General features: G+C 38.8%; 2 protein-coding genes across 5 annotated transcripts in view; one reads left to right on the forward strand and one right to left on the reverse strand.

Annotated features, from left to right (window-relative positions):
• Positions 1-7,019, forward strand: part of LOC125326221 (LRP2 binding protein) — a 13,546-nt gene extending 6,527 nt beyond the window's left edge. For 3 of the 4 annotated variants that reach the window (XM_048304266.1, XM_048304263.1, XM_048304264.1), the window contains exons 4-8: positions 672-814; positions 892-997; positions 1,451-1,674; positions 4,923-5,088; positions 6,892-7,019. In XM_048304266.1, the coding sequence (XP_048160223.1) occupies positions 672-814; positions 892-997; positions 1,451-1,674; positions 4,923-5,088; positions 6,892-6,957 (705 nt within the window). In that variant the 3' untranslated portion in view covers positions 6,958-7,019. Of the gene's footprint in view, positions 1-671; positions 815-891; positions 998-1,450; positions 1,675-2,264; positions 4,637-4,922; positions 5,089-6,891 lie in introns of those variants that run through there. The other variant, XM_048304265.1, reaches the window with a different exon arrangement.
• Positions 7,020-7,164: 145 nt separating this feature from the next.
• The window catches only part of SNX25 (sorting nexin 25), an 83,349-nt gene continuing 68,266 nt past the window's right edge, over positions 7,165-22,247 (reverse strand). Inside the window, exons 12-19 of the mRNA XM_048304259.1 lie at positions 19,439-19,579; positions 18,385-18,498; positions 17,691-17,855; positions 14,219-14,336; positions 12,929-12,995; positions 11,579-11,760; positions 9,873-9,973; positions 7,165-9,082 (exon numbers count right to left, since the gene is read on the reverse strand). Coding sequence (XP_048160216.1) covers positions 9,008-9,082; positions 9,873-9,973; positions 11,579-11,760; positions 12,929-12,995; positions 14,219-14,336; positions 17,691-17,855; positions 18,385-18,498; positions 19,439-19,579 — 963 coding nt within the window. The 3' untranslated portion in view covers positions 7,165-9,007. The remainder of the gene's footprint in view (positions 9,083-9,872; positions 9,974-11,578; positions 11,761-12,928; positions 12,996-14,218; positions 14,337-17,690; positions 17,856-18,384; positions 18,499-19,438; positions 19,580-22,247) is intronic.

Consider the following 22,247-nt stretch of genomic DNA (forward strand, 5'->3'; position numbering starts at 1 on the left):
TTTTAGTGAAGTTTCTTTCTTTCTTGTATATTACAATATGAACGCTGAACAAAAGAAAAACCTTTTATAAAGGACTGTTTCTAGTGTATTTAAACAGGGTGTCCATGCTAAATCCTAACAGTGTAAATCTTATTTCTAAAGTACTTCTGAGGCCCAGTTGCTCATATGCAATGTTCTCCATCTGCTTATTTAATATGATTAGGTTTTGTCCTTTATGAATCTAAGGTATTTTAAATGCAGGGACTTGAAAGTGCCTTCTTGTTGAGGTTGTTTTATGATTTCAGATACATTATGCAATATTAAAAAGTTATCAGAATTCTGAAATTGAAAATGTTACAAGTGTAGGATGTGACATTCATTTATGTAAGCAAAATAATATTTTTGAGAAAATTTTTAACAGTGAAGAAGAGTAATATATTATCTGATGAACATTTATGAGGAAATGTTTCATACTAAAAATATGGTGGGATCAAAAATTTAGGGGCTGTCTAGTAACCAAAGATCAGTTCTGCTTTGGTATGACACTGTTTTCCAGGCTGTCCTGCCAGTCTGTCCAGCCTTTCTTCCAAGAGAAAAAAATTGCCTGTCTTGCAGAAGTTACTGCATTCTCAGGTTATATATTTCATCCTCTTCATGGTCTGAACATAATAACTTAAATGGCTCAATTTTAGGAAAAGGGAGTGGAATACATGAATAAAATACTCAGCTCTGATTCCCCAGAAGCAAGTCACTTGAAGTTTGCAGCTGCATACAATCTTGGCAGGGCATATTATGAAGGATGTGGTGTTAAACATTCAACCGAAGAGGCTGAAAGGTAAGGGCGGTCAGTGATTTTCCTGAAAAATTTTAAGATTGTGTGTTACTTAAACTTTGTTGTCCCCATTTTCTTAGGTTATGGCTTACTGCTGCAGACCATGGAAATCCAAAAGCAAGTGTAAAGGCCCAGAGTACTTTAGGAATGCTTTATTCTATGCCAATTCTAAAAGATCTGAAGAAGGTAAAGCCCACGTGTACCTTTTGAAATAAAAATGAAGCACGATTAATTTTTAATTTAACAGAAATTTTACAGTGGTATATTTGACTCTGAAAGCTGTATTTTGAGTAGTTAGACATTATCATCCGTTTAAGCCTATGTGAACAGATGGCCAGAATCCCTCATTTTGACTCACTTGACACTGCTAGCCAAGATTTTTTTTTTTAAGTGAGAGTATCAGAAAGAATGACAGACAGAAGTTTTGTCAGCTTTGGTAACCTTCAGAAATCAAGCAGGTAACACTGATTGACAGCTCTGACATTAAATGAAGCAGGTTTAAAAGCCTTACAAGGATTTTTCTTTCTTTTATGTATAAACACTTCTTACAGGATGGTTGGTGTAAAAGCTTTTATGGAAACAGTATACAAGAAAATCAGCTAAGTAAATATGTACTCCAGCTTTGTGCCTCTTGTTTAGGCCTTTTTCTGGCATTCAAAAGCATGTGACAATGGAAATCTGGAATCACAGGGAGCACTTGGCATTATGTATCTCTACGGACAAGGTATACGTCGCAACACTAAAGCTGCTTTGGAGCATTTGAGAAAAGCAACACAGCTTGGAAACATCTATGCTCAAGGCCATCTTGTGGAATATTACTACACTAGAAAATTTTACTCAAAGGCTGCTGCACTAGCCAAAAGGTAATTTTTATTTTTCATTCGGGTTCTTCGTGCAAGACCACATAAAACAGATATAAATGATTAATAAGATAATGATCTTGTCTTTCGAACCCAAGAAATGCTTGAGATAATGAATTGCAAAATTCATCTTTAACAACAGAATAGCTAGTGACAAAATTAATATTATAAGGTTCTCAGTTACTCAGTATGACTGAACTTCTGATCCTGTTAAGGAAAACAGCCTTGAACTAGAATCCAAAGCAGATGTCCATATGCAATCCTGCCTTCCTTGTCCACTATCTCCTCTAGGCTCCTGCCTTCACCATTCCCTTTAGTCCCCATGGTATCACGGTATCAAAGAACCCCCAGGTTGGAAGGGATCTCAGTGATCAGGTGGTCCAACCTCTCTTGGCAAAAGCACAGTCTAGACATGATGACCCGGCACCCTGTCCAGCTGAATCTTAAAAGTGTACAAGGCCAGTGAATCCACCACTTCCCTTTACCTGCTTTTCCACCTTTGGTATGCTTCTCTCTTGGTTTTGAGTGGGCTCAGAAACTTGCAGTTAAGCCAAGAGTGTCTCTTGCTCCACCTACTTTCCTTGTCTTTAAAGGTGATGAACAAACAGTTCATTGTGCTTCCAGGAGAGCATTCTTGAAGAATTCCCAGCACTCACTAGCTCCTTTATTCTCTGTGGAAGCTTCCTATGGAGACCCTCCCAACTGTGCTGTGAGCTGAAGTTTTACTATTCTGAAATCTAAAACCTTTGTCCTAGTACTAACACTCAGAGTGCTCAGCAGGATCCCAGATCCTCAATGCACCCAAGGCTGTCACTCACTGAGGAACTACAAAGCAGGTTTTCTTGGTTTGCAAGTAGCAAGTCAAGCAGTGCCTCATTCCTGATTGGCACATCTGACATTTGGTTGAGGCAGTAGTACTCTACTGCTCCATTCCAGGAACTTCATGGATGTCCTGGGACTTGCTGTATTGTTCTTGCATCTAATGCCTGGGTAGTTCAAGTCACCCATAAGATCCAGATTCTGTTTCCCGAAACTTACTTAAGTGACCCATATATTGTCTCATTGGAGGTCACTAACAGATGCTTAGTGTAAGATCTCTCTTGAGATGATCCCTCTGATCCTGGCCTAGAGGCATTCATTTAGGCTTCCAAAATTACCATAGTTAATTGCCATTAACTTCTACACGTTCAAGGTTCTCCTTAACTCAGCACATGACTCTTCCTCTTTTTCTGCCTTTACAAAACAGCCTCTCCATCCATCACGATCCTCCTGTTGTGTGAGTTGTTCCACCATGTGTCAGTTATTCCTATGATTGTGTGACTTTGAGTGGGTGCAGAGCTCCAGTTCCTCCTGTTTGGTCCCCAGGCTGTGTGCATTGTACACATACACTTGGGGTGGTTGTCTTCTGGTCCTCATCCTGGGAAGCAGCTAAGGAACATTTGTTGCTGCTCTGGTTGGCCTGGCTTATTCTCCAGTTGGTTGCAATGGCACAAGTGCAACCACTTTGGGTCTAGAGTGCCCTCAAATCCTCCCGTTTAAAGCTCGCCTCAGCAGGTTGGCCAGCCTGCTGCCAAAGATTCCTTTGCCTCTTCTAGACAGGTGGATCCTATCCCTCCTTAACAGGCTATAGTCATCAAAGAATGTCCCATCATCATAAAAGCCAAGACAGTTGTGACCAGCACCAGCCACAAAGCCAGAAGTTGATTTGTATTATATGTGTGGTTTTGGTTGCATGCCTTCCTCCCACTGGTAGAAGGGAACTGGAAGGAAAGGTAACTTGGCACCAGTACTTGCCTGCACCCCAGGGCTTTGTAGTCTCTGATTTGGTGGTGTCATTCGTGCCCACATGAAAGAGTCGCAAAGGATCTGTGTGTGCTCTGGACAAGTTGTGGCACCCTCTCAGCAACATCTCAGACCTCAGCTCCTGGACAGCCACACACCCCTCCTGAGTCCCCGTCAGGCTGAGAGATGGTGCCTCAGTGCCCCTTCACATAAAGTTACTCACTCTTGAGTGCTTACTTCTTTTTGTGGTTTGTGCTGCTGGTAGAGTTTCTCCTTGCAGACCTTGCTCCCGGGTGTCTACAGTGATTAAAGTTTCATGTATGCTTTAGGTTGTAGTGCTGGAGGGTGGGGAGGAAAGCAGTCCTGCTTTTGCATGTCACTGGGCTCCAAGGTGCCTAATTCTCTGTGGTGTCCACCACAGGAGTATGATTTTGAAACCACTTACCTATTTCCATCTTCATCTCAGCACCTCTAATACTGCAAACAGTCTTCCACTCTCCACCTCCTCCATCTTAATGTCATTTCTACTCACTGTCTCCCACCCCATAACTCCCTTGCTCTGCAGTTTGGTCCAGTTCCTGTGTCCTTTACAGGAAATGCAAGCACTGACACAGCTAAAATTATGTGTAAAGAAGCATATAATTACTGTTTGGTATCTAGAAAGGATATGGGGCTTGGGGGTATCTGTTTTAAGGCAACAGAAAGAAATCAATTCTCACATAGGTATAGCATTTTCTAATATTATAGTGATGATACTAGATAATTATAGCTTGATAGTTAAAACAACATTGACTTTGTCCCTCTGATTCTTAAAATAGTTCTTAAAAAACATGCTGAAATTAAGATGACAGAAAACATGCAGAAGAAAGGAAATAATTGAGCTGAGACAGTGATAAGTGGTTTTCCTAACAGAGTTTTATAACCAGGGACTCTCAAATATGTCCAAGATTTTCAGATTACTATGATTTGCCAATATCCTTGTAAGAACTGGAAATTTTAGAATCACAGGATCAGAGAATCGTGGAATGATTTGGGTTGGCCCTTTGAAGATCCTCTAGTTCCAGCCCCCTTGCTGTGGGCAGGGACATCTTCCACTACATGAGGTTGCTCGCTCAAATACATGAAATAAGAGCTTTGCCTTTCTTCCACATATAATTTCCATAAAATAATTTAATAGGAACAATTAGTGTAAAATATATGTTGCCTTTTGTAGCTAGCATAATTATAGTGAAAGTGACTTCAAAGTTGTATACTTGTTTGCTGTTTAATATCACAATATTGAAATAAGTCTAAGTTAAAATCAAATACAAAATATAAAAATCCTCATAAGATGCTGAGTACTTGTAAATTTCATCTTATTTTGGATAATAATGTAAATGGAAAGGAGGCATTGTCAAAGTCATATATGGGCAATTTAATTATTGCTTGAACTAGCATTATCTAACATAATGCTCTAAATTCCACAACAGGGCTACAAAAAATGATGACATCAACAAGCAAGCCAAGATATCTGATTGTCATCCAACATACATAGCCAAGGGGGCTGCTATGGCTGCTTTCTACTTGGCTAGATGCCTCCAGCTTGGCCGAGGCATAGAGAAAGACCAGAATGTTGCTGAGAAATACTATTCTAAAGTAAGTTGAGAAAGTCTTATAGTGTAGTTTATATCTCATGGAGCGATACCTTAGATCTGAGTCTCTAAACTTGCTATTTCATTAAGGATTCCAACACTGTTAAAAAAAAAATCTTTGCAAGAAAATGTAGAGTGATAGAAGTGTACTAAAAACTACTGAAAACAGCCTTGAAAGAATGCTGTCTGCCCACTTGCTTAAGCAAGCAATATAACCAACAACAACAACAAAATAATCTATGGTAATCACCACAGCAAAGAGCTTGGTAACTTGCAGGATAAATTAGCTAAACAATTTGAATAATTTTATCCCAAATCAATTTGCTTTCTTTCATTCTCTCACAACTGAAAAATAATAACTTTTCCATATACCTTAGATTCTGTAACAATTACAACCTTTATTAATGATACTTTAATTGGCCATAACGGGTTCTCATGCTTTTTTTTATATTTACATTTTCAGTGATAGCTGAGGATCTACTGCTTTCTCTGTTCAATATATATGGAGGGGAAAAAAAATCAGTCACACTTTTTTCAAAGTTCCAAATTTGGAGTAAGATTAAGGGAAATAAGCTTGAGGAAAAATATTAATAATGGTCTCTAGAAGATTAATCTGTTGAGTAGTATCAGCGATGCCTAAAGGCATCAAGGCAAGGTGATTATACCAGCTGAAGGGAATGTAGCAAGTTGGCATCTGTGCTTCAGAGAGACTCTATGGTTTCTGTGCATGTAGTGGCCATTTATTTCTGCAAGTAGAATACTTTTATGTCCATCTTGGTGCAATCTAAATGAATGGATAGTTATGTAAATGATAATTATCAAACAATTTTTGTGGCTCCTTACTCAGGGAAGTCACTGATAGAAAAGGCTTAGCAAAGAAGGTGATCTGAATACAGACATTTTAAATATTTTGTTCTCCCACTGTGAAAAGTGTTACAGAGGATAGGATAAGAAAGAAAATAAGCTGAGGTATTATGACCATTGTAGCCAGTATTCCTAGTTAAGTCATCAAAGAAGTCCATCAGGATTAAATTGCTGCATGGCTTTGTGGGAGTGTAATCCTTCCCACTGTCTTCTAAAGTCTAATAAAACTGCCACAACTGAAAGAAGACTACAACTTTCACTCATTATTCACTTGCTGTACATCTGAGACTGATCTAGGAATGTCACTAAAGTCTTGGTATAAAGAGAGAATTCCTATGGACTGGTGTCAGGCATCTCTAAATCAGTAGCAGAAGAGAAGCAACGAAGTAAGCAAGGAAGCTCCCTGAAACAGTAACTTTTTAAAAGAGTTGTGGGGGTGTTCAGGTTTTTTTTGTACCTGGAAAATTCCCATGGTAACTGTACAATTACTTAAAATCATATTTGTTTTCATTAACTGCTCAGCTGTGGTTTTGGCCTACCATTCTTAGACCCAGTCAGTTTTGTAAGAAATGAGAAAGAGAAGATGGGCATCCCTAAGAGTCCTGAAATAGATGATGGAAGCAAATGAAACTCATCCAGTCTGTAAGCAGATTTATTTTTCCATCTGTGGTGCTGCACATGCCATGCCAACACACAGAATTAAAAAAAATAAACCCAAGACTAAGACTATAGTCAAGCATGCTAATTTTAAACACTAAATTTTTTTTACAATGTGGCATCAGAAAAAGGATTCAAAGCCAAATATGTTAACTCTTCAATATTTTAGCAAGTTGACTGTCTCAGGTAGCTTTGTTGACACTTAAAGAATTATTAATGTCATATTGATAACATAGAATTTTATTGTAGCTATAAACTAGAACTGTGATATTCTTTGTTTTCAAAGGCATGCTATCTGGATCCTGCTGTTGCTTCTCACCTTCAATTGGCAGCTAACCTTGGGACAATTTAGTGTTTCCTTTACCTGTGACTGGTATCTATTTCCTACAATAAACCATTATTAGTCTCCAGCAATTATAGACTGTTCTTACTGCTTGCTTTTCAACTTTCTAGAAAGTATTATTTAAAGCAATTCACTGATTCATTTTATCTAAAATAAAAGAGACAGTAAAAAGCTCACACTCTAACTCAGATGAAACCAAAACAGATTTTTTTAAAATTGTATTGAAGACTTCAAAGTTTATTAAGGACATTTCACTGGGACAGATGTATTCTCTTCATGTCTTACTGCTACATAGCACATAAATCAAACCAAAACCAAATAAAAATGGCTGTTTCCTTTCTGCATATATAATGTTTAAATTTTAATATTCTGAAGAGCTTGAACCCCATCTTGCCTCATTTTCACATACAGCCCACTCACAGGCCATGGCCATTTTTAAAGCTTAATTTGTTAGTGGTGCTTATACTTTCTTCCACATACGCTCTAAAGCATCTAGGTGTACTTAAGTGTCTTTATATATTTTACTTTTGGATCGCAGAGACTCAAAGTTGGAAACTGGTAGAACACCAAGCGTTACAATTCAAACCATGCCAGCTTCTAAAACTAGAAAATAGTCCTTACAGAACTGTGGGGAAAAAAGCCCCAAACATTAGTACGGAAATACTGAATATATGTCCTCAATATGAGGCCTATTTTCCTCAATCCTTCATACTGCATTCACACTGCCTCTGTTTGTATTAGAAATAGTTGGAAACCTTTTGGCTAGGAGTATGTATGTCTGAGCAATGTCCTGCTGGATCTTTTATCAAAAGATACTTTGATTAACCACTAGGAAGAATTACTGATTGCTATGGTAAGCTTGCACATTTCTAAAGGCCTGTTTACTTATGAAACTTTGTAAGTGCAGAATTTGCCTTGCTTCTTAGGACTGTGCCACGACCTGAAAACTTTTCTGAAACTGTTGGAACAGAAAGCTAGATGTTACTAAAAATTTTGATTTAAATACAGCATATACAGAGTGTATGTACCTTACAATAGAGCCAGTCATAACTGCAAGTAGTTTCTCTAAGAGCACAACTGTACCAAAGTGAGAAGACAGTAGTGAGTGTCACCTAGGGATTTTTGATGATGTTTAATTATTTATATGTGCATTAACACAATATTTACATATTTTTACATAAATTTTAAAAAAAAACAACCACTGAAGACAGTTTTCTTTCCTTGTATAAAATAAGGGAAAGATTTGAAGGTTATTTGAAATTGGGGCATTTGAATAAAACAGCCCTGAATAATATCAGGGAAGTTATCAGAATGGTTTAATTAGATGTCTATTTGATCATTCATAGAAGCAATTCATAAGCACTAATCTCTGAACTAACATTTAACACAGGCATTCTGTTAGGACATACTGGTTTACAATACATAATTTTGACACAGACTTCAAAGCAATGTAGATATTTCTTATTAAACTAGTGCTGTCAAACTCATTGATCAGTTGTCAGTACAGCCTCATTATCAAGTACTGCAATCCAGTTGTGATATTTATTGCTTACAAATGCTTCAAACTACAGAAAATCTTTGGTAAAACCAAAATTGATAAAATTTTCACAATAGCTTTACATGTAGTATTGCACGACAAGGCTTTTTCAATACACAAGAAAAAAAAGGAATGCTCAGACCCTCAGTGAGGAGATTAGAACTGTACAACATTCATTAGTTTACCACTATAAGCAAAATTTCTTTCCATAAATGTTTAAAATATCTTCTGGTTTCTTTCAGCATATATGAACATCTATTTTTCAATCTATGTTTGAAACAGAGGAGTAGTCAAATAGAACAATTTAAATAAAAATTGGCAGCTATACAGCATTTTTTTTGTCTACCCTATGACAGCATCAGATCTTTTCAAGTCTGTTTACTTCACAAAAAACTCAAGAGGAAAGAAAAATGCTAAAAATAATCATAGTCCTCAGCCCTCTATGGAAAAGAGGAAAATAAGTTTCATGTCTATTCTTGAACATAGACATTTCTCTAGTGGTCCAATTGTGCAGGTTCAAACCTAAGTGGCATTAAGCTGCTCTAAATGAGCTCTCAGCTCAGGACACAGTTCAGTTAGCAGCAGTTCCAGCAAAACCTGAAAAACAGAAAAGAGTTAAGATGATGCTGGTGCCAAGCAAATGAGAATTTGTTCCTTTCTGTCATTTTTAGAAAATCACAGGTAACAGGATTATATTGATTATATTCATCATTCATGCAACTACTTTTCTTTCATTCAAATGTCAGCACATGCCCTACAGATAACATGGGAAATGTCTTAAGGCTGAAACGAGGCAAGCATTAAGGGCAGCAGCTTTGAGATGGGGATTTCACACCCAGTATAAACTGGTGCTGTTCTGTCAAAGGCTCCATAGCATCATAAGCAAGCACCAGGGCATGCACCTTCTCTCCAGTGCTGGGGCAGCACTGTGTGACAGGCTGCTGTCTGGAACGTGCCAGAAGAGACTGACTGACTGTGAAGGTGTTATACTTAGATCCAGGTGCATATTCCAACGAGTGCCAACAGTTGAGGAGTGGAACTTCTGGAGGCCTGCCATGTCCTAACTGTGAGCCAGTACTGGAGCTCTCTGTCTCTAAGATTCCCCAAGGTATGTTTATTTTTCTAAGCTGTATGAAGACATTAGTTTGTACCTTATGAAGTCAGGCACATTGGATGTGGTAAAGGATCTCTTTTAGACCAAAGCAATGCTGCTGTTAAACAGCCTTTTATTATTCAAGCTTAGTCAAGTGATCAAGCCTAGAACATCTGACTTTTTTTAATAACAAATCTCTGCAAAAACACACTCCCTAGGCTTTAATACTGAGTGAGTAGAGCTCAGTAACTAACAGGATTATGAAGTTGAAAAGCTACTTTTCTGGTTACTCACATAAAGTAGATGCTTATTAGCCTTCCTCTCCTGCAGTGCATTGAACACTTTCACTACACCATGACGGGCATTTTGTTGTCCAACAAGATTCTGCAGAGTATCTGCAAACAAACATTACTTCAGTTTATGTTGTTTCACTCAGGCTAGGCAAAACCTCCAGCCAGAATCACAGAATCATCATTCTACTACCCAAAATCACAATCATCAAGTTTGGAAGAGACCTTCAAGATCATCTAGTTCAACCATAAAGACCCATAAAGGAGGGGAAACAAAGTCCCTGCACTTCATTGGCCCTTGGCTACAAGATACACAGTCCCTACTCAGCAACCTTTTAAAAACACAACTTGAAAAGATACCCATATTCTCAAGTTACCCAACAGATAATAGCGTGTGCATCTCAGTGACAATGTTTTAAGTGTTTTAACATGATATAACAAATGCCTTTTCAGTAGTTCACCTCACTGAGTCAAGTCTCATCTCACACATCATTAAACCATTCACTTAAATACACCTTCAGCCACAAAGACACAATTTCTACAACGTTTAAAACTAATTTAGCACTTGAATTGCCTCTCAAATCTTCACAGAGAACACTTCCCACAAGTAGGCAGTTAAGAAAATTCTAAGTCAGTTATTTACATTTTGGATTAAATTAGAGAGTAAATAGTGATTCAGTGCTCCATCATTAATCTAAGGTGCATTCAGCTATGTCCTGACATATGGCTCCAAGCTCAAAAACAAACAAAAAATCAAACAAAACTGCAAACCATCTACGAAAGGCTATTTAGGTAAGTAGGTGAGTATATAACACAGGGAGTAAATGGAGGGTTGTTTACACATCAAGTGGCAAGTATTTTGCATGCATACCTACTCCTTTTTTACAGTAAAATTTGATTAAACTACCTAAGGCATGGGGTTATATGAGATACCTCAGTGAAGCCATAAAATAGCTCGCTCTCTTCAGCTGGAGCGGAGAAAAAGCATTCAAGCTATGTTTAAGTGCATTTCCAAGTGCTAAAAGTAATGATTTTGGATCTTTTTGGTTAGGTGCCTTTGGGTTTCCATGATCTCTGAAGGGTCAGAAATATGTGACTGGACTTCCTGTCCTGTGAGTGGGACAGGAGGGAGCATCTCAGAATGGTGCCCCAGAAATGCGCTGGCTGAAGAGGAAGCTGCCTAGGCTTGGGAGATAAGGGTAGGCAAAGGAAGGTACGGAAAAACCCATTCCATCTAGGATCTTCTTCTGCCCAGGCTGCAGGTCACTCTTAACGTTCAGTGCCCTGAGACCTCTTACCAGAAATAGACAACAACACACAGCACTGACAGCGTGGGTAGATCCCTCTCTCTCCAACTTTGAAACATAACAGGAAGAAGTAATTGGGGTGGTGGCACTCTCCCTATTTGGCAAGTAGTTCCAAGTGGCAGAGCCACATATATGCTCACAGAGAAACAGCAGAGAGAGAATCAACTGAGGTTCCTTGATGAATATTATACAGAGAGAGAGAGAAATTTTAATTTTGCATCCACCAATAATATCTTAATGCATGCCTTTTATCAGACAAGCAGGAGAGGCAAAGACTAAGGCCAAAATCATCCTTATTTATGCAAATAACCATAATTTAGAACTCTACAGGAAAATAATGTGATTAACCAGTTTCTTTACTAGTTATTAAATCTGTCTTTAAGCAGAATCAAAGTGATCTCACCTGGAATGTTTTCAAGTAGTTTTTGCTGTGCTCTCTGTTTTGTCTCCTGCTTCTGTTCATCGCTTTTGGCTCTCGGTGGTGGAGCTAACTTTCCGTTTGGCCAAAAAGCATCTCGAAACACACCAATGTAGTAAACAAGCATTGGTTCACTGAACATCCAGTGTACAGTGTCACGGATTTGCCTGTAAAGAAGTGTAGAAGGGAGCCCATCGGAGCTAGTCTTTCATGTTTTATGCAGGTTTACTCTTTTTACTCCTCAAAGTAGTGGAAGAGATGTTATTTTTCATGTAATTATGCCAGTATAGCTGGGTTGATTTCATTGGCATCACAGCAGGTCATATTCAGCTCTGGGTGCTCTAGGATCTAGGTCACTCCAGATACCTGACTTAGACCTGGAAAAGGCTGCTTTTCAATGTAATCCACAAACATGCATTACAAATTACAAGTACTACATTGAAATGTGCGTCAAAACTACATTTCAAGGATGGGCAGTACAAAGGCTTCACCAGGAAAAGACATGAAAATCAGGTAACTAATTGTAGCAAACTCCAAACTAGTTGCCTGCAGAGATGTGCCTGCTAGGATAAAAACAGACAGTTTTGATAGAAGCACGGTAAGTTCCTTCACAGATGGCAAAGCACATTACTGAAGGGATTACAAATGGAGATAGCAGCCTCCTCCTGTGGCTTCACTACTCACTGTAGCCTTCAGCACCATGAGTCTGAGGTAGAGAGCAGGCTCCAGTCAGTACTGCTGAACTGGGCCATAAAGCCAAATCCCATAAAATCAATAAATATAAAGTCAACCTACACGTAAAAAGCCACATAGGAACTTTGCATGCAAGCTATGCTCACACATTCTTTCCCTCTCTGTCCTCCTTCAGGCATTTTCCAGTTACCAGCAGGGTATGAACAAACGAACCAATCAATTTAAATTGATACTGTCTGAGACCAGTCCAATTTACTGCTACATAACATACATAAGAGGCTTTAAAAGCCATACTGGCATGTGTAAATTTAGTTACTGACTGGATGAAGAACAGTCTGTTATGCTGGCAGAATACTTCTAAAAATCCTTTCTGACCAGTGATACAGCTTTCCACATGAAGGTGTGTACAGACAGGTGTGCTGACTTCATAGCCTCATCCAGGCCTCACTTGGCAACATGAAGATAATTCACATATCTATGTTTTCTCTAATAAACATAACATCTTAGCAAATTCAGCTGTGGAAAACAAATGCAGATTACCATATCCAACAAGATGTCCAGATTATTTTTTAACAGTTCTGCTCTCAGGTTTTTTTTCCATAGAATGATGATGAAGGTTCAGTTAAAGCAACAGCTACTTACTTGTTGATAGTTCTTCCAAAAGTGACTTGTACTAGTGCAATTAATGTTTTTCTGACCCACTTGAACACTAGAACAATGAAAAAATGATAAAAAATAATGACCAAGAAGTTAATAACATTACAGAACCCATGATTACGTGCAAAACCTTCCCCCTACCTCCCACCAAACCAAACCCAAACAACCCACCCCTGGAGTAAACACATGGTTATAACCCTTTCTAAGATTCCAGTAATTGTACAGAGGTTCCATTTTTCTTGATTGCATTCCTTGTACTGTTTGCTGTATGGTTTTTAATTCTTCCAGATTACATAAACATACATATACTATGCATTCTAGGTTATACTGTAAATTTTTATGTGTAAGAATATTTCAAGTTTATTGAGCCATACAACTACTCAAAACCCTTTTTCTACTACAAAAAAACAAATGCCCTCAAACTTCACACCTTTTTCATACCTATTTAGTATAAAGTACTCATGGCAGCACCATTAAAATTCTGAAAACATTTTCACTCAAACCAAGCAGTCAGCTTTCCATTACAAATAAAGGAAACAAATGTGAGTGCTTCCTAATAATTACTGGTTAATCTTTCTTTCATGCTGTTCACCATCACAATAAAGTCTATATTTGGAAGATACATCTGCCATTTTTGGAAGGTGCCACATTTTGTAATAGTTACCCTGTAAATAATTTTACAGGGCATCATGTGTGGCTGCACATTCAAAAAGAAACAAAAATAGTTTTCTTTATTACCATCATTCAGTTACTTTTTTTTTGGCGAGGGGGGGGGGGGGAATTTCCAGTGTTTAAAAGATATCACAATTCTAGCATCATTTTCATCATACAAATAGCAGAACTAAAATGCATATATAATTCACTTAAAATGGATATTAAATTCATTTCAATAAGTCATTAAAGAGACATGTTCTATAATAAAGCCATCTTTCCTTCCTCAGAATTCATACAATCTAATGAACAGCTTATTTACAAAAAGCATACTACTGTCCTTTTCTCCTTTTTTCCAATTTTTTTCATGAAAAATTTAAAAATATTAAATGCAAATGATCTCCCCTACCAGTTACATTTTTTTTCCCATTTTATATTGGAATTTCACTTTTGAATGAAAGCTCCAAAGTTGTGAACTACTGAGGAATAGCTTGCTTCCCAGAAAACTGGCCATATAGATTGCAAGAATGTTTCCACTTATTGAAACAGCAAAAATATCTGAATTAAGAAGTGTCCCACAGAGCCAATAGATCCCAACAGCAACTGAGCAGGTTTACAGCTTACTTCCTCTCAATTCAAAAATCTCTCCAATCAGCATGAAACACGGTTCAGCAAGAGAGTCCTTCTTCCCATCCACCTCTTCTCCGTAGTCCGACAGGTCACTGTCCTCTTCCGTTTCTTCCTAGGAAGAGAAGGACAACATGGGTATGCACTGCAGTACCCCATCCTTCTTCCAGAATGGATTCAGTTACTGCCATGCTCTGGCAAAGGAGCACAGCCAGTCCTCTCAAAGAACAGCATTAGAGCCAACAACTGCTGCTGGCAGGACCTGGCAAACAGGAACATCACTAGGGAGTTTGAAAAGGGATTGCACTTCCCATTGGACCAGAGTGATGAGGACACTCTGCACTGCTGGGATCATCATCACTGCTGTATCTTCTCCTTGCAGCCTTGGCCCCAGCAAGCACCTCAATGCTGTCCAGATTTTCAGGCTCTACTGCCTATATTGCCCCACCAACACCAGCTGGATAAAAGAAAGCAGGTGATGTGGGAGTCATGTACTGCTAGGAAATGGGTGAGAGCTGTAAGCACGAGATGACACTCAGAGGCGTTTGTGATTGCAAAGCCTCCTCTGACACAACACCCACAGAAAACATCCAGGATGGGGAGCTAGCCAGCTGGAGCTGTTTGCGTTGCAAACAGCTAGGAAGAAAAGGGTTATTGCACAGGGAGAAGCAGGTAGCTGGCTCCCCAGGAGAACAGATTGTGCTTTCACAGCTGAAGACATTCAGTGCGATCCGGCACTAACCAGTTGTCCTTGCAGTAAACTGGGAACCAAACCCAGCAGTGGAAAGGGAACTGGCCACTGCAGAGACAAGCAATATTAATGAGAAGCAGTCCCAGGCAGAAACACAGTATTGTGATACATAATGACCTGAGCCTGAGGATACCGAAGCTCAGGGCACCATAAGGAGAAGAGTTATTCAGACAGACTCCCAGAAGATGACTGGGTTGAACCACCTCAGTTCTGGCAGTACCATCTATTCAAGAATGAAGGGCAGACAGCAGGCTGTTTCTCAGTGTCATGAAGATTGCTTCAGGATCAGGACTACAACATCTATCATTAGGCATGGCAGCTGACACATCCCTTTGCTTTCCTGGATCTTCCCCTGCCCGCCTATGCTTAGAGCAAAGCTGAAGAGGCAGACCTGACCTCCATTGAGGCTGGTGCAATGTCCCTGTCTCTGGATCAGGAATGGTCAGAATGATGTGCAAATTTTCTTCTTCAGCCTGGTTTTCAGAGATATCAATCATCTCTTCCTTTTGTCCTCATCATTCAATCATCTAATATTGGGATTTTTTTCTGCTATTCAGTGAATTTCCTGTCATTTAGAAAATGCAACAAGAAGTGTAAATTCTTACACTACAGTGCATTTTCTAGCCAGTAAGTTTATAAACCTAAAACCCCTTCTTTCTAGATGATATCAACTACATTTTTCCTTTGATTTGGTTTTGGTGTAGCGAGCTAAGAAATACGTACTAAAGCTAACTCTGTCCAAGGAGTTGTATATATAAAGAAATAGCTGCAGTATTTAATCCTGAAAACAACACTCAAGAGGTAATACTATTCCTCTGACATATATTTGGAAAATATGAGATGAGATGAGATGTAAAGTCAAAAAGAAAGCTGAATGAGAGCATTCTCTACTACAAAGTCCAAAATACAAACTAAACCAGGAATTCTCAGTTACAAAAAGAACAAAATTATAACAGCTTTATGTGTAGTTTAACACAACTAACTTCATTTATGACCTTGTACCAAACGATTTAACCCTAGTTTAACTGCTTTAGGAAAGTTAAATCTGGTCCAAGATGCTGTCAACTGGGCAAGACTGAGCTGATCGAAAGCTCTTACTGAAAGACATGGGAGTCCAGGAAACAGCAGAGCTAATCCCAGACTGCCTCACAATCCCTCTCCCTCCATTTTATTTTATTATTTTCACATTAGGACAATCATTTGACACACTCATTCAGAGGGTCTAACAGTTCCCACCATTTGTATTCTGTTGTCTTCTCTTATGTGTAAGCTTAAGGAAAGAAGGGAGAAGAGAAGGAAGACAAATACGAAGCAGGATTGTCTTTGTCTGCATTTGCACAGTGCCTGGCATAATACACTCTGGCCAGAATTAAGCTCCTAGTCCCACAAGGAATGAACAGTATTAAATTTAAACTCAGTAAGAAGTTATGTTCCAACTCCTCTGTTGCCACACTCTGTGGGCATTTTTTGCTCTACTTCCCTCAGTTTTTCGGTATCGGTTGCATAATTTCTGCTTTGTTTATTTGTTCTTTCTCCTCTCACACACTATTATTAAAAATTCTCTTTCCTTCTCCTGTATTTCCTAACTATTTCCTCCTACACACTCACATAATACAATATCTATGCAGTCTGGCTTTGTCTTGAGGATGTTTTTCAATTAAATAGCAAAATAAAAATAGCTTCACACTTCAATGCTTTTATGCTACTTCTACTTGCCACTTTACTGAAAGCACATTGGATTTTAGAACTCCAGTACTTCTATTGAAGTGTAAAACTAGTTTCTCAAACTTTCTTTATATTTATTACTCTGAAATGAGGTGCATTCAGCATCTAGATGCAAGTACAGTATAATTTTGAAAGATATATATATAGGATTTTATTTCTGAGATGCAAGACCACCTTTCTCTCTATTAAAAGGCTAGAACTGTACATGTTCCCCAAACTCCAGTTATCCTGCACAACACCCATCCACTCCAGACAACTACAGTATGTAAGAAATTAACTATTTCATACGAATTTTGTATAACCTTTAACTAAAACGGGGAATAGAAACAGCTCCTTGAATGTTGCATTATCTGAATAAGAACAACACAGAATAGAGTGCCATGGAATTATGGTCAATATAGTCCGTGAGCTATTTTAGTCACTAATCTATTATTCATTGCATTTTCATAGACAATGGGTTTTTATGGCTTAATAACAAATTCTCCAACTGGTTTGCCTACATAGGCTCTTGCCTGCATTTGCAGTTTCCCTCAGTAAGCCTGTACTATTTGCCAACAGTTTTTTGTCAAAACTAGCTCTGCTTCAGAAGTTGTCCTGAAATTATTAAGGATACACAGCTGTTCCTGCCAAGAGACTATTCCCAAGTGAAAATTACTGTTACCTGCCAAAACCCCTCTGAAATATGCATGTCCAGAACTCAAAAAGTGGAAAATTCTGCTATAAAAAATAAAACAATCCCACATTAACTGCAATTTTTTTATCTGCAATAGTTTACACATTTGCCTATATTCATTTACCAAAAGGCAGGAAACCTATTTTATTAATAAGCACCTTTTAAATTCATAGGCAGCTCTTACTTCTGACTCTTTGTTCACTTAGATTAAATTACAAATGACCTTTGGAAATATTGCCTGCCATTCAAATACTAATGACTCTCCCTGCTTGCTTTGGATAAGTAATTAAATTTGGGAAGATTACTTTTCTACCACTTACCTCCTGATGAGAAAACAAATCACCAGGAAGTCGTTCTAGAAATGAGGAGAGTGAAAACGATGATTTCTTTCCTTGCACATCAATAACTTTGAGGTGCTCTGGGGAAGGGCTCAAGAAGGCATAAAGTGCTTCACTCTGGCACAGTCTTTCATCAGAGAGTAATTTCTATGAAATAAAAATAATGACACATCACAACACAGCAACACATCAATTAAATATTTCTTGTTAAGGAACAAGATGTGTTGAGGCATCCAATAAAACTGATTAAGTCACAGCTCAGTGGTAGGGTGAGAAAAAAAAATCCCTATCTCACAAAGATACTTTAAGAAGCTAGCTCTAAAGTACTGGAACTAGTAAGAATAAAGCTTTTAATCTTACAACTTTCTTTTTTTATTAAAATTTTTCATTTATAAGAGATTTGTTGTGAAGTGTTTTAGCTGCAAGTGGCAATTAAAGGATTCATTATTTATGATTTCTTAATTAATCAAAGTTTAAATTAACTTACCACTAGAGGAATGGTTACTATCAGTCAAACTCATCTCAACTTCAGGAATTTTGAACAACTTTGACATTTATAGTGTCAAACCTTACGTCTGACCTATTTGTTCTAGGCTCTCTCTTTAGGCAATAGAGACACATCATGCTCTCAATTCTTCTGTTTAGATGTCTGTTGGTTTTGTCTCTGTTTTCTTACCTGCAGAAAGTTATTAAGCTGGTTCTTGGATTTCTCCATGAATTTCTGGTCAATGGATTTAAAGGGCAGCTTGCTGAGAGAAGGCAACTGAACTTTCTTTAATGACGGAAAACACTGTGTAGGAGAAGAGAGAGCTCAATTAACACGTATGCAGAGAAAAAGACAGGTGGTTCAGAAGGGAAAGGGAGAGACTCCTTTGTGCTCTCATCTCCCTTCCACACCCTTCTCAAGAAAACACCTTCCCTTTCCCACTATGGGCTGACACATCTACACCCTTTCCCTTTACACCACCATTATCTATCCTTTATCAGACAGAAAAGTTAAAGCACTATAAAAAGAATCCCAACTTTCTCTCTCCCTAAAAGCTGTCATTTCTAATACTTCCCTAGAAGCCAGACACAAAGTCTAGTTCTTACAGCAGGCTCTTATGTGACAGTGCAGAGCTATTAAAAAAAATAAAAATGCCCTAGGGTATATTACTGTGTCCCACAGCCATAGGGAGGAGGAGAGATGATCCAACAGGCAGGAATTGTGCAGCAAGATTGATTTATTTAATTATTTTACAAACTCTTTTATAGACTTTTTTCTTCATAGTCTAATTGGACAAGGATCAGCCAACCCTTGGGGGTGATTGGCTAAAATCCTAAAACATCCATTGTCAAAATATTTTTCTACTATACTATAAACAAGACTTTTCAAGGCTGCAGGTATTTAATTGTTTACATAACTCTGCTACCTCTTCTGTGAGAGAGAAAAGTCTCTCACGGACTTAGAAAATAGCAGGAAAATCCTTGCTAGCAGCATTTTTGTATCCACGCAGAGCATATACCATTTTGAAATGGGGTTAGCCCAGTAATACATTATTAAGGGGAAAAAATAATTGTAAACAAGTTTTATAAGCATCTGTCAGAGACCTGAAATATGCAGATAGAGATCTAGCTGTAAAGGGCTAAAAGCTGAAAGGCTGGCATTAAAATTGGCAGCATTAAATTTTTATCATTCTGACACATTTTAGCAATTTGTATCTTTTCCCTTCCATAGCCAGGATTCGTACCTCACTGAGTTTGCGGTGTAGGTTCTGAAACTCACTGAGCTTCCTGGGAACAGTCCAGTTCTTAGTTTCAGCTCCACCAACTTCTTGTAAACTCACCATGACAGAGTAACAGGGCACTTGTTCTCCATTCTCTTCTAAAACCTTGTGGGGAAAAAAAAAAACAAGGTAATCTCTGTTGAAAGTAAACAGTGGAACATTTGAGCTGCCAGATGACTGGGTTGCAAACTCAGTCATCAGTCCCACGCGTCTCTTGAGATTTGAAAGCTACATATGGAGCAATTCCCCTAATGAACTAACCTTCACCCAAAATGCTATCCCAGTCCTGAATCAGTCCTCCAGCTAACCACTATTACACCTTACATACAGTTTTGCAGCACCATTCACCAGCAAGCAAGTCTCCCTGACATGTCTTCTTCAAACAGCTGGGTGTATTATTTTGGTTTTTAAGGTACCTACCGTGTAGCTTTCTGATTGCTCATCAATACTCCATCTCTCCTATCTGCATTTACCTGAGCATTCTCCCTTTATTTCCACCCTCCCTTCCCAGTGCTCCTGCTGAGGCTCACCCACACACTGGGCACAGCAGCTCTGCAGCTGGGCCCTGTGACAGCTGGTGCTGTCACAGAGCAATTTCTCTGCTCACTTGAGCTGTTCTGCTTGCACAGTTTGTGGTATCCATGCAGTGTCTATTTCTGAGAGACTCACAACTTTACAAAAATACTAATGAATCAAACTACAATCCTCAGTCAGAGGAAGGAGAAGCAATTGACCACATTGTACAAATGGGAAAACTACAGCAAAGTTAAACAATTTTTCTTGAGACAATGGCAGCAGTCTGATCACACTATTTCTTAATTTGATATGAGGATTGACATAAGAATTTCATCCTTATGTCCTATTGGTAGCAAATTTTTGTTTACTTATTTTGAGGGGACACCCAAATTGATTATGAAAGGCAAATAAGGGAAATGCATAAAATACTTGACTCTTGTCAAGACTAGAATGCTTGTCTTTATATACATGCAAATAACAAAAAGGTAACTATAAAATACCACTCCCAGTCTTTTTGAGCAAAGTTGTAACTTTAAAGCTTTTTTTAAAGAATATTTAACTAATCTAATTTAAAATTTATATAATTATGATACTTTTTCTGAGAAGCCTGTAGAGATCTGACAACACAATACTATTGATGAATAACTTGACAAGCAACTACATCACCATTGTAAAAGCCATGAGGCTGAAATGTACCTTCATATTTTTAAGCTATTCAGAGCTGTACATTGGTAATATTCCCTGTGATGCATTCCTCATAAAGCTGCACATGGGCCACCAGGAAGCCAATTCTGAGGCCCAGATTTCACATATCTCTGTCAAAAAGCTGCAGCAGCACTCAGACAGAATACAAAGCACCAGCCTCAATGCCTGAAAATGTGCCTGGTTCTCAGTGCAGCTATTTGGAGAAGTGCCTATCTCCTGCCAGACTACTGCAGAAATAGATGCTTGAACAGCCTCCAAGATGCAGGTCAGAGAGACATGGCACAGAAGAACTGGGATCATCTGGGACAGTCCCTGCCCTGTCTAGCCCTAGCTAGATTGGATCAGTGCTTGTAGGTGACTCACAAACACCTTCTGGCTGTCATTTTTGAATACTGGGAGATCAGTGCTGAAATTGCTGATTTGAGTCATGCCTATGGTTCTCCATGCCAAATTTGTTCCCAGGGCAGGGATTTGCACGTGTAGGGTCATCTGAACTGTAATTGTCAGGAGAGAGTCATCCCTCTAAAAGCACATTCTCAAAGTGGGAGCATTTAGTACTCCTGCTTCAAGTTCGGGTCTATGTGCAAAATCATCTAAATTCCAATTACTAGATGTAGATACATTACAGCTTTTTTTCAATTGCCCTCAAATACCCTCATATAAATACTGAAAGTGTTCAGAATCTTCTTAAGAATGCAAAATTTTTTACCAACTTATGTACTTGTGAATTTGTTTTTCCAAATTAATGAGTCAACTGGAAAACACAAAAAAGGAATGTTAGGAGGTCTTCTAAACCAGGAGATCTAGTCCTCTGCTGTTAACAGGCACCATCTCGTACAACTATCATGGAATTCAAACTAGAGAGCCCTATTCCTCTGATTCTCCCTTTTGCTAAGTTAAGCAAACAAAAGTGCTTTCAGAACCACTTCTCATGGGAGAAGATCCTCATTTAAATCCACCCTTCTCAAGGGACACGGCCCAGCACCTGCAAAGCAGCTGTACCACTTCCTCATCTTGAGTGGAAACTCCCCTCCTAATGCATTCAAGGGTTGCATTTACCCTTGACAGACCTGCAGCCCCTCAGGATGAACTGCACATTTGACAAGCCACCAGCTTACCTACTGCTTCCAGCCAAAAGGTGCTCCAAGGGTCACAGCCAAAGCCCAGAGTTCCTGCTGAACACCAAACCTTGCATGCCCCACGAAGAGACTGCACTGCGCTTCTAATGCTCCTACACAAAAAATCATCCAGCTTTTTCCCAACCTTCCTAACCCTTTCCTAGCCCTGATTTCAGGTGCTGCCTGTACAGTGCCAAGTACAGGGGGAAATCACTTCCCTCTTCCTGCTGGCCACACTACTGCAGATACCATTGGCCTCCTTGGCCACCTGGGCACACTCCTGGCTCATGTTCAGACAGCTGTCAACCAGCACCTCCAAGTCCTTGTCCACTGGGCAGCTTTTCAGCCACCTCTTGCCCAGGTGTGTAGTGTAGTAACAACAAGAAACATGCAATTTTTTTCACCTTATTCAGATCTAAAAACTCAATTTCTTA

This window comes from Corvus hawaiiensis, chromosome 5 (genome assembly GCF_020740725.1).
Source record: "Corvus hawaiiensis isolate bCorHaw1 chromosome 5, bCorHaw1.pri.cur, whole genome shotgun sequence".
NCBI lineage: Eukaryota > Metazoa > Chordata > Aves > Passeriformes > Corvidae > Corvus > Corvus hawaiiensis.